The 19,626-nt window shown below is 41.4% G+C and overlaps 1 protein-coding gene across 1 annotated transcript in view; it reads right to left on the reverse strand.

The window, feature by feature from the left end:
• Window positions 1-19,626, reverse strand: part of ZCCHC14 (zinc finger CCHC-type containing 14) — a 53,589-nt gene that overhangs the window by 22,871 nt on the left and 11,092 nt on the right. The window contains exon 2 of the mRNA XM_051805714.1: window positions 15,304-15,427. Coding sequence (XP_051661674.1) covers window positions 15,304-15,427 — 124 coding nt within the window. The remainder of the gene's footprint in view (window positions 1-15,303; window positions 15,428-19,626) is intronic.

The following is a 19,626-nucleotide window of genomic DNA, read 5'->3' on the forward strand; positions in this document are numbered from 1 at the left end:
TGAAGCAATTCTCTCTGCAGTTCAGTGCATTGAGTTGTCATGTAAGAATGACCTTTAGTTATTGTATGAGTAGTGAGAAGTGACATCTCAGAACTCTCCAGACACAGTAGGGTAATTTATTAAGATATTAACCTGTTTTCACATAGTACAGTGGTTAGGGATTGAGAAAACATTGTGTGAACAGGCATAATTAGGACATTTAAGTGATCTCAAATCCTTTATGCAAATATAAATCTGCTGCTCATTAAGAAATACTTAAATTGAATCTTTAAATTAAAAAAAATATTTAAATGTAAAAATATTTCAGTTATACTGCATTTACCTCCCCCTCCCAACAAAGGTGGGAAAGGTGGTTGCTATGAAAGCACAGTAAGATCTTTGCTTATTCTTCCTACATCAGGTATCTTCAAATACTCCCCAAATCCTGATCCATCCAGGAAATCAAAGGACTGCTACACTTATGAAACTTAGCAATGACCACAGCAGGACAAAAATCCTGGAAACACTCTTGCAAAGAAGCCACACATTCACTGGAGAGTCATTTTCCGATTACTGAACTCCTTAAGCCAAGTGTCCTGCAGGACTCATCCTGCCTGGCTGACACAGACACAGGAGACAGGACTAATCCCCATCACAGCTCTCATTTAGAGAAACAAAGGAGAGGAAATTTAGCAGAGGACACAAAGGGGCCTCAGTTCTCCCCTACTCCTGTGCCTGAAGCTGATGGAACAGGGTTTGCTACAGGACATGACCCAGGAACCACTGGCTGGAAGTCACCAAGCACTTGCTGCTCCCTCCATTCCCACTTTTTGACCTTCAGCTCTCTTAAGAGTTTGCCAAGTTGATCATCTTCTCTTTTTTTTCTCTTTTTTTTTTTTTTTTTTTTTTTGTGGAGAAAAAGGAAGACAACTCAAGTTTAAGGTATGTTGGACTCATTCAGACTCAGTTCAGCCTCATAACAGAATCCACCATCCAGTTTTCTGCTGGTATCTCTTAAAACTAGAAGTGGACGAGCAGACAACAGCTTTTCCATGGTGTCTGCTGGAAAAGGAAGCTACAGATATAGGAAAAAACTTGTAACTAAACTGAACAGTTTTACTGGTTAGCAAGGAAGTCTGGCTGGCTGTTGCCATTACAGGAGGACTCTGGAAATTAAAGCTTCATGGACATAATGAAAAATTCCTGTTAGCAGAGAAAAACCCTTAGAACTGTCATTTTTCCCATGTAAGAAATAAGGGTTCTTCCAATGCAGAGAATATTTAAGATCAAAACCAACACATACTTACAACATGAGTTGAAGTGACAAGTCAATCCTGCTTTAATTTAAAAGCAAGGCTGGAGCCTATGAACTGCAATATTCCACAGGAAATAATTACACAGCCTTTTTAAAAATCAAGGACACAAGCTTACTTTTGGCAGCACATAGGAAGCAATAACATGCTGGGATTGTACCGCTCACCCCAATCAAATGAGTAGTTTTCATGTCCCTGCTATTTCCTCAGTTTGGCTCGTTTAACTTGCCAACAAAGTGACCTTCTTCTGTTTCTCCAAAACAGACAGATATTAAAAAAAAAAAAGCCTGTATATCTCAGCTTTTGGGATGTTAATTGAACTCATGCATTTTTTGAGTAATCTTGAATGACACTGTCAGCACTTCAGCCAACCACAAAGCCAGTCAACCTAAAGAAGGGTTTCGCAACTTCACTGCATTCAAAAGCTTAACTAAATCCAAAGGCTGCCTGTGCTGGAGGCTGGAGAGAATTCCCATCTGGACAGGAAAATGTAAAACCCTGAAGAATCATCAGCTGCTTTCAAAAATCGAGATACAGCTTCAAACACTGTTTTGAAGGGTTTTCCTCCCAAATCCTTGAGGCCAAGAGCACTTTGCATCCCTGCTCCCGCCTGCCAGCGCCTCTGAGCACAACAACTGCCTCACAAGTTGCCTTTTTTCATTTCTAAGGTCAGAAAAAGCTTTTACAGAATAAATTATCCACAAAGGGCTGCTGGATTGGACACATTTGTGGAGCAGCTCCACTGCCTTCCTTAATCTGAGCACCAACACATGTCACTGAACAGGTGCTGGGCCTCAAAACATCCAACTTCCCAAGGATCTGCTGTTGAAATATATGATAATGGGTGGAAATCTTCCTCAGTGAAAAGAGTTATGATATAGAGCCAAGAAAGGCTGTGAGAGTTCAACATCAGAGGCAACTCAGCAACATATTCCTTAATTCAAGCAGCTCTAATCAAAAAGGTATATCTATCAGGCAGAACACAGCCAAAACAGAATCCTGAAGGATTTATTTTAACACCATGGAAACACTTCGGCACTTTCAAGCACAATTTTAGGTAAACATGTAAAACACTGAAGGCTTAAAGGTATCCTACAACAAATTCAGAGGCATCAGTGGCACTGAGATTAAACATGTGCTTAGATTGTGTAGCCTGGGGGCCACGTTTTTAAAGGACTCTGGATTTAATTTGTACAATACATTTACTGCCTAATTCCCCAAGCTGGCTAATTCCACATGGAGCTGCAGCTAATGAACTATTTGCAACAAGTGAGAAGAGCACGTGCAAGTTTTGAACGCAGCTGTGGCCTTTATTTGCTCAGAGATCCAGTCCAATGACTCATCTTCCTTCTCCCAGTAGCTGGAGCAGACAGCTCGTTTGGAGAAATATTCCTGCAGAAGTGACCAAAACCCCAAACTCTCAGGGTGAAGGGCAGCTTCAGTAATCACAAACACACATCTTTGTACAGGCAATTAAAAGCAGGTTGCCTGTGTGCAATTTGTCTGGTAAAAATATCTCTGCAATCAAGAGAGATGTTCAACTTTGTATATAAATACTTTTACTTGCTGGGTAAGTAAGATGCACTTGTATATTTAGACTAGTTTTATCTGATCAAGTGCTTATTTTATTTACTATTCTTAGAGCACTTTTAAAGAAAATATTGGCTTTGTTTCACATTCTTAAGAGAAGGTTTGCTCATCCTAGAGAAGGCTCCTGCTTTCTTCGAAAGGATTTGCTCTGGTACATAATTCCCTGAGCTCCTGCAAACCCAAGGTGAGCCAGATGATTAGTTCTAAGCTGGATGTTGTATTTACCTGCAAAACTACACATGCAAAGGCAGTTTTCCATGGAAAACTTTCCCTAGTGACAGTTTTTGTGCTAAAGTGCACCAAAGCCCAGACACCCCAGGCTTCACTAAATCCCAAACATGACCAGAGGAACAAACCCAGTTCCAGCTGGAGCCTTCGAAGCTTTAGGTCTGCACAGAACAGCTGCTTTCCCTGAGTTTAGAAAGAGGATTCAAACCACTGAAAGGGAACAGACTGGGGAAAACATGACACATTCAGGTGCTCCCCTCAGCTGGGAATCTGAGCTGGCATTTGCTTTGAAGTTTGGAGCAATGTCCTAAATCCTGATGGACAAATCGAGTCTCACAGCACCCCAGCAGACCCAGTAGTGAAACAATGCCCCAAACCACTTCTGGGTGCAGTTTGAACTCACTACAAACCACCTTGTTTGGAGGTGAGTTAAGGCTGCTACTACCCATTACTTTTCCTTCATCATACAAGATCTGAGTCATTTAATGAATGAATAAAGCTAATTTAAGACCACTTAGATAATCATAACCTGCTGTTACTCTATTAAAAAGCCCCAGTCCCCACTGCATAAAAGCAATTGTAATCAATCCCAACTGCATCCAGTGAGGATTTGCCCAGCACAGTTTAAAAGTCACCAAGTCAGGACCTGAGAGTTACATATATAAATATACATGAACATATGGGTGTTTTGTATCCGACAGCACAGGCAAACATGGGTTGTGGGTGCAGCATGTAACCATATATCGGCATGGAGGGAGCCTGGAGGGACGTGACCAGGCAGCAGCTGCTCAGCCAGTGTGCCCTGGCTTGAAGGACAACCTGGAGCTCAAACACCAGAGCCCTGGGATCGGATGGTCGGTGGCTCCAACCCTGGCCATAGGATTCCTGCACCTACCCAAAGGAGTTAAGACATTCCAAGTCCCAAGCAAAAACCCAGCAGAAATGTGCATTTCAAGCTCTAAGCAGCTGGTCTGGTTTGGAAGGGCTGCTCCAGGCCAGCAGAGTTCAATGCCCGTGTCAATAAGCACGTGCTGTTTGCTGCATTTTTGAGACCAGTATCAGCATCGTGAAACTCAGGACTAAGGCTGCAATAACATGCAGGAGCAGCGAGGGCAAAGGCATTTTATAGCAGCTTCAATTTTGATTTTCTAAGGAACTGTAGCCTTGCTAACAACAAAAAAATATTCTGTTAGCGTGCTATGTGAAAACACCAGACTAAGAGACTCATCTGGAATAGAAAAATCCTTGAGTACAGACAGTCTTGCCAAGAGCTACAAATGCATTCAAGTGCTCAGTTCAGTGAGAGACAAATATCCCCTGCACAGCCACTTCTGTGAGTCCCTCTTTTGTGGCAAAAAAGTCCTTGCACATTTTCGGGCCCTTTTGTGGCAATAAAGTCCTTGTACATTTTCGAGTCTCTGCTCTCAGGCTTTAATATTCTTGTTCCCTTTTCTACTTCTGTATAAATAATTGTTCCTCCATTCTGGATCCCAGACAAGATTTGACCAGTAATTCAAAGAGACAGAAAAAAAGTTCTAATTCAGCATTTAAGCTGATTTTGAGACACTGCACAACTATTAGACAAGTGTCTCTGTAACACATCTATGAAGCAAATGCAAGAGGGAAGAGAACAAAGTAGATTTTATTAATATTTGCCAGGGCAGTGAGAAAGCCCAGAAACTGAGGTAAAAAGAACAGAAACAAAACCAAACTCCATCCACTAAAAACCTCTAAGTCCTGAAGCTCTGAATCCCCACAGTCTCTTCAGCAGGGATTACAGAATGAAACCAAACACACTTCCAGCAAAAACTAGAGTCTAAAGCTCTTGTTCCCCACTTTTTTTTAGCAATATTTGGATATCTGGCAAATTCTTGAACTATTTAATAACAGGGACAGCAAGGAACACAAACTTTGAGCTCCCCTAGCCACTAATATCTATTTCATACCTGCTGTTTTTGCAGACAAATTCACTTATTGCACTTTTCCTCGGGCCTGTTTACAAGTAAACAAAGTCTGATTGTAAATACGGTGGGTCAACTGCATCTCTGCTGGAATGATACGCCTGGAATAATTCACCCACAGAACTGGAAAACACAAGAAGGAGAAACTTCGAAGGCCCTGTTGTGTTTTATGCCATTTCCCTTCAGCTGTGTGTATTAATGATGTAATTTTAGCAGGGCTGCCCCTCTGAGTTACTGTTAAAAATAGCACCCACACCCTGCACTGATGAAATGCATCCACTCCAGGCAGGGAAGTTGTGCAGCACAGCAAGTCCTCTCCTTTTTTTTTTTTCCAGGAGATAAAAGAACAAGTCAGAAAGCAAATGAAACATTAACCTTTTAGCTCAGCATTTCTGTGCACCTGAGAAATAAAATTGACTTTAATCAAAACTATTGCTTTGCATAATTACAGCCTGTCACTTCCCAGCATAAAAGAACAAGAGAAAATGAAATTAGAAATGAAAATTCAAAGCACCTCAAGGATGCCAAAGTGGACTATTTGTCTCCTCTACTTATGTGGCACAAAGTAACAACAGATCTACCATATGGATAAGAGCCACAATTCCATCAAATGCTGAAGGGAAGTACAAGAGATGCTGTTCACACAGGTTTAGGGCAGTGTCACTGCTCAAACCTCTCCCAATTCCCATTATCTGCAACCCCCAAATGAGATTTCACTCTCAACTTACTCCTTAGAATGAACCCATGAACAACTCCATATGCTTTCCTTCCACCTACAGCTGTCCAGTCTCTTCATCCAGCTCTCAGGATTGGGCTCTGCTCTGGAATTTTCCAACAGATGCAGTTTATAAAAGCTACATTAAGACAGCATTAAACAGAAGAATCCAACTTTCTTTAAACAACCCCAAAAGAACTGAATTAATGGACAGAATCCCACTGCTTTGACTGTTTTCAGCTTTATTTTTTGGTAGAACAGAATAATGGAATGGTTTGGGTTGGAAGGGGCCTTAAAGCTCATCTCGTTCCACCTCCTGCCATGGGCAGGGACACCTTCCACTAGCCCAGGTTGCTCCAAGCCCTGTCCAACCTGGCCTTGGACACTTCCAAGGATGGGGCAGCTACGACATAAAATTTAAGAAATAACATCTAACTATTTAAATCAAAAAAAGGGGAGGGACTTTATTCTGTCAACAAAGAGCATCCAAAGAACCTTTCTGACCAGAAATTAGGAAAAATCCCAAATATTTTGGCAGGGAGGTTGGAACGAGATGATCATTAAAGTCCCTTCCAACCCAAACCATTCCGTGATTCCATGATTTTGACATAAACCTGAGTTTTTCACAGAGCTGTACAACCATCACCCTGATGTGAACCAAGAGCTACCCCAGTTTGATGGATACATAAATAAGACCCTTGTTAATCACGTGCAAAGCCAGAACTAGAACACAAGAATCCAGAGCTCTTGCCCAGTGAAAGACGCAAGGCATCGACTCCTTCCAAGCTGGAATCTGCAGTCTAAAATCCAATAATGAAGTCTCCTGATCTGGGAATCAAGGTGGCATCAGGTGGCAGCCAAAGCACGGGAGAATATGGTTTAAAAAGCACCAATTTCCTCCCCACTAATTCCACACTGGAATAGTGTCCTGGAGGCAGAGTCACCAGTTCCCATTTGCAAAAGGTCTCTCTCACCAATGTAAGGATTATGACATTCGTGTTTCTTCTCCTCAATCCATCTGTTCCCTTGTGCCAGAGACTGCATGTGAGAAATCACAAGCACTTCCACGGAAATGAAGTGTTGTCATTTACTCAATAAGGTCACTTCCACATTAGATGGAAGGGAAGCAGGGTAAAGAAATATTTCTTGTTGTAGTAGAAGGAAAAGCAAAGGAAACTTCTGGCAAGTAAACAACTTTCTTTCTGTGTCATGTTCTCATCCTTCCTCTCCACCCACCCCCTCATTTTCATGACCAATGTGTCGTGTCAGTACTGAGGGTAACAAACCTCCTCCTGTGACTTACTGCCTTACTAGGAACCAGAATTATTGATTATTCCCAATATCACCCCTTTCTCTGATGTCACCTCCAGTCCTACAATGTCTGGGATCTTTTCCCGGCTGCAATTTGATTCTTTCCAAAATTACAGCCTTCCATGTCTGCACAGAAAAGCCCCACTGTGCAAATTCTAATGCTGACATCGAAAGTCAAGTAAAAAACCCAAGATTTACTATAAATATTCATGAATTTTCAGGTCTGGGCCCAAAAATCTGTGAGGAATGACACCATTTTTAACTTGTATATGCAGCTGCCTGTAAGAACTCCAGGCACCTATTGATAAAATTATTGTACTTTAAGCCTATTACCCTCAGCTTTTGGAGGCGAGAATTCATCTCAGTGTAAAGGTATATGGAAATGAAAAATGTGCTTTGGAAAATGAGGGATTTAGTAATAAAATGAGGGAAAGAACATTTACCAGCTAACAACTAACCTGCTATAAAAGCTTCTCAAGCACAACATACACCAGAAAATTGCCATTTAGTCATTGGCACACTGGTGACAGTCTGGAAAATGGGCAAGGACATGCTGGTTTTCTAGGAATACATGTGAATCACTCCTATTTTCTTCTTTAAAGTGGCAATTTTTGTCCAATTTACTTTAAGGGATATGTGGGCCTAGCTAGGAGAAGCAAGCCATTTATTTCAAATTCTTTTCAAAATTCTTGCATCCCTGTTTAACATGGCAGCAAAACGGGCTCTTTCAGAACAGACATTCCCAGATGTTCCAGGGTGTTAAGTTTTAAAGATGCAAGGAACAGCTGAGCATTTCTGAGCCTTTCCCACATCCCTTGTTTAATGTGCAGGCAGTAGACACAGGAATGTCCAGCCCTACTGAGCCATTTGCCACCAGGCTGCAGCAGGAACTTGCCAGGAGACAAGAATCAGCAGTTAATATTCACCTTTTTTTTTTTTTTTTTTTGGAGTCCTGTATGACATGTTTTCTAGCCCTCAGCAAGTTTAAATTTCAAATTTTCTCTGGTAGCCCCTGCCTTTAATGAAAGATTTTCAGTAAAAATACAGGTTTAAGGATTAGTTCCACCATGAGGTACATAAGGTAAAGTTCTCACAACTCATTTCATCCTGTCTCAGAATATGGGCTGCATTAAGTCATTACCTACACATCTGAGAAAAACTGTTTTTCACCATTTAATGCAATTTTAATTAAATGCTTAAGTTGTTATATTGTTTCCATTACCAGCAGGAGGTCATGCTGTTGCTTCCAGAGCTGTTGAGGTAATGGCCATTACTTTCATCTCCATTAAAACTCATGTGCCACAACAGGCATTGCAAGGACTTCACAGACATGGACTGGGAAACAGGAGAGTCCTTCTAGGAATGCACATGCTATGTTGTTTCCTATGCTCTTGAAGAGCCATGGAAAAAGGCAAATGGTATGAGTTTATAATCTCACATTAGACATTAATGACTACATTCTCATTATCCAAGATCAGGAATGTGCCTGTGGATTGCATTGCAGTGAGGTAAAACTCCTTGGCATGGCTGAATTTACCAGCATCCTATTCATAGAATTTATATTTTTCGGAGTAGCTTGATTCTAATTAATTATAAACAGGACTATCATCCAAGTCCCACTGAAGCCAAATCAAACAGGCTTCAGAGGACTCAAAATCAAGTGTTCACCGTCAAACCTTACATTAGCAGAAACCTGGTCATTTCCTAATGTGTAATACGGAAAATATATTGCCCAGTACACAAATCTTTATATAACATAAGAATAAATAAAAGCAAGATGAATGATGGGGCTCTGAGCATCCTGCTCTAGTGGAAGGTGTCCCTGCCCATGGCAGGGGGATGGAAGGAGATGAGTTTTAAGATCACCTCCAACCCAAACCAATCAATGATTCTATGAACTAAGGAGCAAAATGAAGCCTGATTTCCCATGGATCTATGCTGCATGTAAACTGTTCTTACCTCTCCTCTTCTATTCAGACACCACTGTAAATAAAAACTCTAAATAGCTCTGTCAAATTTGCATGAATTTAATCAACAAGCTCAGCAGTTAATAAGATAGGGACTGACAGCTGCCCAGAGTGATTCCATCATCTTATTGAGGAAAAACAAGCAGGAAGTCCAAAGAGGACTAAAGTTAAAGAATCATTCAGCAGCTTCAAGACAAGGCCCTCGGGTAAATGCTTGATACCCATCATTTTAGGTGAATACTTGATCAAGGACACAATTAAAACTGCTTATAGGCAATTAAAGAGTCTTCTGTTGTATAAGCTTGAAAAAGAGCCACTCAAACATGCACAGTATGACTTTCCACTGAAGCCAACTCACTGCAGCTCTTGGCCAGGGGGTGACCTTTGGGTCTTCCCAAGGAGCACAAAGGTCTGCCCTCTGCAAGGAATGGAGGCCATAGATTACAAACCCCAGCAAGGAGCATCTTTCACCTTTGCACAAAAGGTTTATGACAGTTATTGCATGAGTAGACAGTCAGAACTTCTCATCCAGTTGGAGGAGTGAGTCTCCCTGCTGCTCCTTTCTCCTCTCCCTTGGTATCTTGTCACAGCAATCCCAGGTCTCTCCTGACAAGGCTCATTATGTGGAAAAGGAGGTAACGAGGATGACAAAGAAATACTGACTTCAACCTCTAGAGAGTATAAAAGTTGACTTCTTAACAGTTAACAACATAAATTTGCCAGACTCCAAGTGCAGCCCCAGGAGTTTGGAACTCCACTCCCACTCTACAGGAGCCCAAAGATGAGCTATTCCCCCGGCTTTGGGGACATACAGTGGGCTTCCATGCAACTGCTCTGTCAGCAAAAACTTGAGGTAAAATGCAATGTTTCTGAATTTTTTATATTCTGAACTCAAGTATTGTCTTTATTGCAAAATTAAACCTCCAACCCTAATTGAACTCCCAACTCCAGAAGAGCACAACATGATTTATGCAACAAACAAGCTTCAAGAAATTCCTTAATATCCAATAATCTTCAAGCAGGGGGGGGAAATATGCAACATCAAAACATGTTTTTTTGAAGCACGCTAATCCTTGGATTTGACTTCTAGAATTAACTCTAAATACTTGATACTCCTGAAAGAGCTCGTGTATGGGAGACAGCAGGTCAGGAACGCGATGCCTCGTGTGTGATCTCAGCCTACGTTGCTCAAGTTTAGAAGCAGAGTTCCCCGTTGGAGATAAAATCAACAAGGACATACACAAACAGCTGAAAAATTATATACAGTTGGTAGAGGGAGATTTTTCCTGAAGGATTATCATAGCCTAAATATTTCTTTAAGCCCTACCCTAACGGTAGCTGACCCAATATCGTTGGAGATGATGTAGTTACTTAAAAATAGAATAATCCAGCTATACAACTGATGCAGAATAAGGCACTATAAAGTCTGGATGCTGAACCAAAAGGATTTCAGAGCTTTTTTCCCTCCCCCTGTATTTTCTCCCCGCCTTCAGCAGCCTGAACAACTGGTGTCAAACATTTCAGGAGAAAAAGACTGTTGCTTGCCACTAACTAGGAGAGCTCCTGCAGTTCACTTTCTTATGGAAAAAGAATGAGTCAAGGAAGTGGGAGACAAAAAAAGGTGCAAGACCATACAAACACATTTTGCCAAGGAAAACAGAGTAGCAAAAATAGTGGTGAGAAGTTCTGGAAGGTTTACATCATACATTTCTGCTAACTATTGTAATGAAATAATTAAGATACCAAAGTTTGCTGCCCATAACAACCAGTTCAACTCACCCCCAGCTCATCCTACCTGAGGCCAACGGGAATACTGCAAACAAGGACCTATTTTACATCCTAATATTGATTCAAAATTAAATCAATATATTATTGAGATGCATTTAAAGTTTGGTTTATTCATGTCCACAGACTGCAGCTCTTTCTGTGCAGTCACGTCCTATTCCATGTATTTATTCCAGCCTGGGACCCTGTGCATGGACTCAGAATGTTCCTTCAATTAAGCAATTAGTTTTACTGGGCTCAGCAGGAGAACTAATGGAGAGGAGATCGTAGAACAAAGCCTCCTGCACCCATTTTCCACTTAAAAGCTTTACTCCTTACTCTCCAGCAGCAGTTTGGGTCTATCCTTAGACTCATGTGTTGCAAGAATTGTGATTCAGCTTCACTCTCTAAGGATCATATTTCAACAGTTGCCTCATTTGAAATCAGGCTGGCACTGAGACAATTTGAGGTTTTTGTGTGGCAACAGCGGAAAGGCAAGATAAATATACAGGAAACACAAGAATAGCAGAACTTCTGTCACTTTGCAAAAAAAGAGTCTTGTTCAGTCGAGGAAATCACGGTCCAGGTTGCTCTGGGGAGGAACACGGGGTAAATGCCACCTGCAAACCTCAGAGCAACCACGGGCAACTTCTAACCTCCAACACAGAACCTCCACTGCAGAAAACTGAGCCCAGGGGCTGTAACAAATCAGAATTTTCCTCAGCATTATGAGAAATTACAGGATGAAGCTGCACAGTCTCTGCACTGGGATGTTTGCAACTTACACTGCCTTTATTATAAAGATTCTTTTGTTCTGCACTTCAACATCTGGTCTAATGTACTTCATTCCGCTGTGCTTTTGGAAAATATGCTGTGGTCACTGAGCATGTTTAATACATTGCTAAAATATGTCACATGCAGAGAGCAGGACTTGCCTCCAGTGCTATCCCACCTAATGGCCAAATCCTTGGAACCTTGCAGGAAGAATAATTAGTAACATCTCTGGAGCACGGAAAATTCCTATTGCTTTTTTTAACAAATACAAAATCAGCTGATTTTTTCATTCAGCTGTGATAACCATAACTACTCTCTTTTGGGAATTACCACAAAAGGTCAGAACAACTCTACATCCATAGGCTTGTTCAAAATTAGCTCTGGGAAGCCCCATAGGTCAGATACCTCCTTCTGGACTTCGGAATAATAATGGAATTTCCCGATTTTCCCTTAGCTACCAGCAGAGGATTGCCTGCAAAACAAAAGTTGTAAAGTAGTAAATCAGGGGTCTTTAACCACCTTGCTACTGGGAAAGGTTCAGGATACATAAAACGTCCAAACTACATTTGAATTTGTTTTGTTCAATCAGTGTTAAAACTGTAATTAAAACGTTCTATAAACAGTGGGAAAAGAGATAGAAAACAACACATCCTTCCTGGAATTTTCATTATATGTAACACAAGTATCTCACTGTATTTATCTCTGTTGTCCTTGACCAGTGAGATTTGTCAATACCTTAAAACCTGTGAACAACCCTGTCTGCAGCTTTCAGCACAACAATAGTCAGTTCCTGAGAACAGGGAAAGTCTCCACTTCCCGAAGTTACCTCCAGTTAAAATAACTTCCACATCTGTGAAAACAGGTCTGAACAATCCTAAATCTCTGATCAAACCAGGAGTGAAAAGCACAATTTACTCTGCATGTTACAGCCAATGGATTTCACAAGAGCTCCCCATCCTTCGGTGGAAACCCATCTGTATTTTTTTCTCAACTTGCACAGGCCAAATTTTCAAACTTCACTTTACAAAAGAAAAGCCCAGCTAGAGCACAGACACCCAAAATGCTTATGTCCATTTGTACAGGAGCTTCCTAATGCCACAACTTGCACTTTGCAGAGATGTCCATCTGATTTATCCTGTTCTAGCAGGGAGAAGGGGCTTTAGCCAAGACAGAAGAATCACTACAGAAAAATTGATTAATTTTGTTAAGTATGTGCAAATCATGACTGCTCCCAGCTTGTCACCACTCCCAACAAGTTGGTATTGCAGCATGGATCCAGCACCTGGTTTAGTGGAAGGTGTCCCTGCCCACGGCAGGGGGTACAATGAGATGAGCTTTAAGGTCCCTTCCAACCCAAACCATTCCATGATTCTACTTGTCAGTGTCTGACAGTGCTCCCAGAGTTATCTGGGTTTCTGAGGTAAAGGAAAAGATTTGTGCATTTCTCAGGCTGACACCCATGTTATAAATTCATTTCCTGAGGCAGCACTATTCTGTGCAGACAGGCTGGTGAAATTATTCCCAAGTATTTGACAAGTCTCTGCACGAAGGACGTACAAACGTTCCCAGCTACCACTTACTGCAAACACAAGACTGCCACCACTGCCTGTTAGAGTATCCAGCAGAATACTCTACTCTCTGTTTCTTTCCCATGTAGAAATTTAGATATTTTATGCTAGAAGTGGTGGGTTAAGGAAAACACAGTCATTGAGAGCTTTCAGGTCCAAGCCTACTACAAACCCATTCACTGTTCAACTATAGGAAGTTAAATTACTGACATTTCTCCAAATCTGGATTAAAACCATTCACTGGATTAATAGAAATTGTCTCTAATCCAACTAAGCACAACAAATACTGCACTTTTCATGAGATTTCTCATTTTTCTTCTGTTTCAGCTACAGCCTTTTTAACTGAGACACTTCCACCTCCAGGACTTTGCCAGGAGAGGAATGATGACCTTGGGCAGCTCACTACTTCTGAGGAGAAATCCTAGCCTGTCCAGCTGTCTGAAAACAGACTCACTAAAAAAATATCACTACAAGAATCAAGCATCCTGTCCATCTCATACTTTCATGACAATTTTATGTGCTCTAGGTTATAAAGTTAGCAAGTCCTGCTAAATTAAGAGCTGTGTTTGCTACGAGAACAAGGAATCTGTAAGTGAACAACGGTGGCTCCAGGCTGGCAAATAATCCTCAGTTGTACTCCAGACTGAAAAGACACAACTCCCAGACACATCATCAAATATCAGAGAGAATTCAGCAGTCTTTGCTGCTGGTGAACCAGAAAGCAGAGTATCAGTGAGTATTTGTTCCACACCCACTTCTCCCAGCTACCACTGAGGTAGCCTGTAAATTAAACTGAAAACGAAGCAGGTATTCTATAAGAGAAAAACAGATCAGAGGAGAACCTAATTAATTTTCACAGCGTACCATGACTAATCTTAGCATATATGGTACTGGAATAGCAATCACTGAGTACAAATGAAAACAGTGTTGAACCCTGGCCTATTTTTAATCAGATGAAAGCCACAAACCCCACCATGCTTCTGCTTAGTGCTGCGTTTTCTTCTACCCTGATGGTTTTTACAGCTGGAGAAATGGCTACTTAGAGCATTACTCTGCTGTAAAAAATTACTACTCCTTACACTGCTGGGATTACAGTCACAGAAAAGGAGGTCTGGTGGGGGCAAGTTCACATTTTCTTGGGACATTTAACCCTTTCTAATCTGTGTAAGATCCTCTGAGTGAAAACGTACTTTGAAATTCTTTGTCACCGTTTATATTAAACTATATCTGCCAGGTTATGCAGGAAGCCCACGGCAGAGAAGAAAACAGAGTTCAGAAGGCAAATTCCAAATTAAAAAAATTCAGATGGTGCATGACAATATCTTTAATGATATCTGAAGGCAACATACAAGGGTAATATTTCCTCTGCATTAGTTGTGCCCTACCGAGCGATTTTTTAAATACCACAGAGCTCACAAAAGCTGTTCTGCACAAAGAGCAGCTCCCAGTTCAAAGACCTCCCTCACTTAACAGTCCTTTCTTATGCATTAAACAAAATACTGTTAGTCACATTTTAACCTGGTCATTTTCATATTTGCAATCAGAGTCTGGAGTGTGGAAATGGAATCATTAACTCTGATTTGATAAGCCCAGTTTTTAGCCAGGTCAGATGCAACACAGCATTACAAAAATCAGATTTATTTTGTAGCTGAGAAAGGTGCAAGTTCTTTCTCCTATCTTCCACTCCTCTTCCCTTTATTTCTCACTTACATCCTTAGGAACCAAGAGAAAGGTGCAATTCTAATTGTTTAAATGCCTTCTCCCCAGTAAAGCAACATTCACCATGTGCTTAATCCAAGAAATAACCTGCTAATATAAGGATGAGAGATGTAATGTCCAAGATACTCACTCTTGGAGGATATTGGATGAGAGTTAAGCTGGTCTTTCAACTCATAAGGAATTTTCTTGCTTATTTCCCAATGGAAAAATAAGGATACTCGTCTCTCACTGATCATTTCTCACTGACCCACTCCCACTTATTACAAACCCTTCTGTGACTTCCTTTGGTCGACCCAACCCAGAAGTAAAGCAGCAGAACCCCAGTCTCCAATCCCAATTAAAATAAAGCTGATCACCACCAAGAGATCCAAGCTGGTTCCCCCACTGGAAGCACACACACGGATAAGGACACACCTTTGGAGTGTTTCCCCGAAGGCCTCTTGGGCAATGACTCCTCCATGGAATGTGTTGATGTGTGGAGTACGTTTTCCAAGCTGTTACTGACACTGTTGATGGGGGTCTCGGACCTTGGAGTGACCTGGAAAGAAAAAAAAATACAAAACTCCATTAAAATAAACTGAGGGAATACACAAACATCACACCTTCCTCTGGAGTGAGAGAACCACTTGGAAGGCAGTTGGGAGAAGCTTCCTTCTTTTAAAACTAAGGGTGTTACTACTGATATTCCCCAAGTAACAGTTCAGGGAAGTTGTTTTAGTCAGCAGCTATTCACAAGTCAAGATTATCTTGGCTAATCTATAAAGCTACTTACAGTTAATTCTTTTTTAAACAATAGTCACACAGCAGTCAATTGGAGAGATATTGCAAGACCTTTCACCTCTCGACATTACAGTTTTTAACTTTTCAACAAGAAAACTAAGGGAAAAGGGCTCTTGGAAAATCTCAGTTTTATGTTATGCCACTGTGCTGGTTTGGGCTGGGATAGAGTTAATTTTCTTCACAGTAGCTGATGTGGGCCTGGTTTGGATTTGTGCTGGAAACTGGTGATAACTCAGGGATGTTTCAGTTACTGCTGAGCAGGGTTTACACTGAGTCGAGGCCTTTTTGAGTCCTCAGCCCACCCTATCAGTGAGGAGGGTGGGGGGCACAAGGATTTGGGATGGGACACAGCCAGACAGCTGCCCACAGCTGATCCATGGGCTATTCCAGACCATGTGGGATCATGCTCAGTGTATGAAGTTGGGGGAAGAAGGAGGAAGTTGAGGTCGTTCAGTGATGCTGTTTGTCTTCCCAAGTCACCGCGATGGAGCCCTGCTGTCCTGGGGATGGAGCCCTGCCTGCCCATGGGAAGTGGGACATCAATTCCTTGGTCTGCTTTGCTTGCATGTGTGGCTTTTGCTTTACCCATAAACTGTCTTTATTTTAACCCACAAGTTTTCCCACTTTTCCTTTTCCTTCTCCCTCCCCATCCCAACCAGGGGGAGTGAGGGCTTGGCTGCTGGCTGGGGTCACACCACAACAATCACCTCCACACAGCTGCAGGCTCAAGGCATTTCCAAATATTCCCACACAGATTACAATGAAAAATTCCAGTTTAGAAAAACACCCTTTTATTGTCTTTGCCACTAAAAAGCCTGTTATCATGATCACATTTCAATGAAAAATTGTACGCTACAAATGCCCGAGCAGAAAGTTGCAGCATCGAAACAGATTTCGTGGCCTAATATGCACCTTCTAAACTGTATTTTGAGTGAGAAAACTTATTTTCACCACGCTTAAATCTACAGAAACAAACAAAAGTCATTAGAAAGGGCAGAACTGGACACTGCTCATTTCAGCTGCCTGCCACAGAGCAACACAAAAACATCAATATTGATGTTTTTGTAACATAACATTCACCTGTCTCTAAGTAAGGTCGTTCCTCTTGTTTTCTAGGTAATGAGAAGCAGAAGTGGATGAACACTTACATTTGCAGTATTGAACACAAGGGTTTAAGTACCTTGAAGAGGAAAGGGTGCTTTAAAGAGGGAGTTCAGACTAACAGAAGCACTCCCAGTAACTCATCATAGTAACTACATTACTTGAAATTCAATTGTCATACTCTGAATCAACCTGAAATCCCAGAATGGAGAGCTGTAATTAGAATTTGACGTGGATTTCAGCCTTGCACAAATCACAGGAGAAAATGTGCACCTCAAAATAACAGAATCAGTTATCCTTCAGTCATGGCAACTAAATACCAGCAACCTCAGGTCCCTGTGAGGGAAGAGGCTCCCTCAGACCCTGTGCACTTGACACAGTGCCATGAGTTAGGACAATTTATGCTGAAAACAATACTTTGCACACCCTACCATTACATGTTGCCATCAGTCAGCACACACAATGTAAGTCAGAAATAGCACATCCCCACTCCATACAATTACCTATTGTAAGCTCCATTTTAAGACTGACATTTATAGATTTATATGCAGTTTTAGGCAGTAGCACCAGGGAAAGACTCTGTATACCTGACATCTATAAAAAGCTTCTATGTGTAAAGAAATCCCACCAGAAAGGCAGAGGGACGTCAGAAAATAGAGGGTTACAGGTACCTGCTTTTCTTTTCAGCACTTATGACCAAAAAATAAAGCTTATTTTATAGATAAATACATAAATATAATTATATGCTGTTTCTTCAGCACAGCTTACCACCACTAACAAAACATCAAGCTTTCACTTGATGTTAAGACCAGCCATTACACTTCAAGCTCAGGGGGAGGGTGGGGAAGAGTTTAAATTTCCTTGCCAAAGTCAGTCTTTACCAAAGCTTATCTCACACAGTCTCCCTCCTGGAGCTCATTAAACTCTCACTCCAGCCCAGTGCTGCTGAGAGGAAGTTCCAGAGGGCTGAGCACCATCCTCCTGGCAAAGGGAGAGCGCAGAGGAGAGAGCTGGGAAATGAGATTCATGCAGGACTGTGTTATCCTGAACAACCAGGCTTCAAATATTCAGAACAATCAGAAATATAAACACTTACAGCATTTGAAACTGAGTAAGAACAGCCACAGAGCTCCAGAAAATCTCTGAACAAGCAGTTTGTTACAATTTATTGCCTCTTATCTCGTATTCCCTCCTCTCCACTCTCCTTACAACAAGCATCGCGTGCAGTTTATAATTTGCATTTTGTTTACACATAACCTCCATTTTTTTCCCCCATAAAGATTTAATTTTTACATCCTTGGTAAAGATTAATTTAGCCCATATGTCTTGTCTGACTGAGCTCATACTATCTGATTCCGTCGCACATCAAAGCAGTTCCAAATTGGCCTAGAAAAATCACAAAGCTCTGATTAGTTCCAAATGGAGCACTTTGTTAGGGAGCTGAATGGTGTTATAACCACTGAATCCGACTGCTTCAAGCTTCCATTCCAAATTTTAAATAATTTTTTCCACTGACTTAAACATACCAATACTGCAAAGGTTTGGATTTGTTTAGGGAAAGTAAAATAATGAGAAACGGTTTGCAAGTCAAAGTTTTAGTTCCAAAATAGTAACAGCATTTTTTTTAGTCCTCTTTTTTCTTTTTTTTTTTTTTTTTTAAATTTGAGGCCAAGCCAAACAGAGGAACAATAACCCGACAGCTTGGAACTGCAGGAGATATTGTCCTGGGGGGGTTGGGAGAAACACTGGGAAAAGCTTCACAGGAGATGCCCAGGAAGGACCTGTTCAAACTCAGTGTCAGGTAAATTCTGGGAGGAATATTCCCTATACACGTACGAACACTCCTATATTCCCTACTCTGGGCTTTGCACAAACAACTACAAGGAGTCACTGGATTCTGAATAAAGAACTAGGCATTCCAGGGAGATGAAGATTTGAAGTATTAAGCAAATTGCTCTAGACCTTTTAGGATCGGGAGCATCTCAGGGAAAGCCAAGATGCCATTAAGGAATAAACATGTGCTGCTCAAGAACTGATAAAGGCTTATTTGGTGAAGCAGTAACAGTCCACAGTAAAGGGGGATAAGTTGGCATCAAGGAACCAGGAATGTTCAGGCCATATATCACAACAAACCACAGGAGCGACATTTTATAAATGCTGAAAAAAAATCATGAATCATTCGAGGTTTAAGAGGAAACAGCATCAGACATTTAAAGAGCAGACACTGGATTTTACAACTGAAATTGAGAACATCAGCAGAAACAGTCCAAGGAAACCAACCAAATACAGCAGCAAGTCCAGAGTTAAATATTCTACACTGCCTAATCTTACCCTCAGCACAGCATTTTCCAGAGGGCCAGGGAGAAGGATGCACCTATCCACAGTTTCATCGCATTATTCATAAATTACTTTAATATCAGAGTGGCCTGCAGGCTTTTCAGTCACTCTGAAAGCTGCAACACTCAACTGGGTGCAGAAGAGATTCTTAAAACTATTTTTACTGCATTCCAATGTTACAGCTTTGCTTGGAGCAGCCTGGGATAGTGGCAGGTGTCCCTGCCCATGGCAGGGGCTGGAACAAGATGAGCTTTAAGGTCTTTTCCAACCTGGATGATTCTGTGATTCTTTAATCTGCTCCCACCACAGCAAAGCATCTGGTTCACAGATGGACTTCTGGTTTTCCAGATCCAAACCCTGCCCATCTCTCACATTTCAAGTTAAAGCAGTGGCCATAACTGAGAATAACAAAGAAAATGGATGACTACCCAACGACTGAGGCTCAGCCTGAATCATCCTGTGCCTCATTTTCCACAGTAATGATGGATCAGAACTGGTATCAGCTACTATCAGTGGATA

The sequence above is a fragment of the Manacus candei genome, unplaced genomic scaffold (genome assembly GCF_025592945.1).
Source record: "Manacus candei isolate 608988 ecotype Guabito, Panama unplaced genomic scaffold, ASM2559294v1 h1tg000065l, whole genome shotgun sequence".
NCBI lineage: Eukaryota > Metazoa > Chordata > Aves > Passeriformes > Pipridae > Manacus > Manacus candei.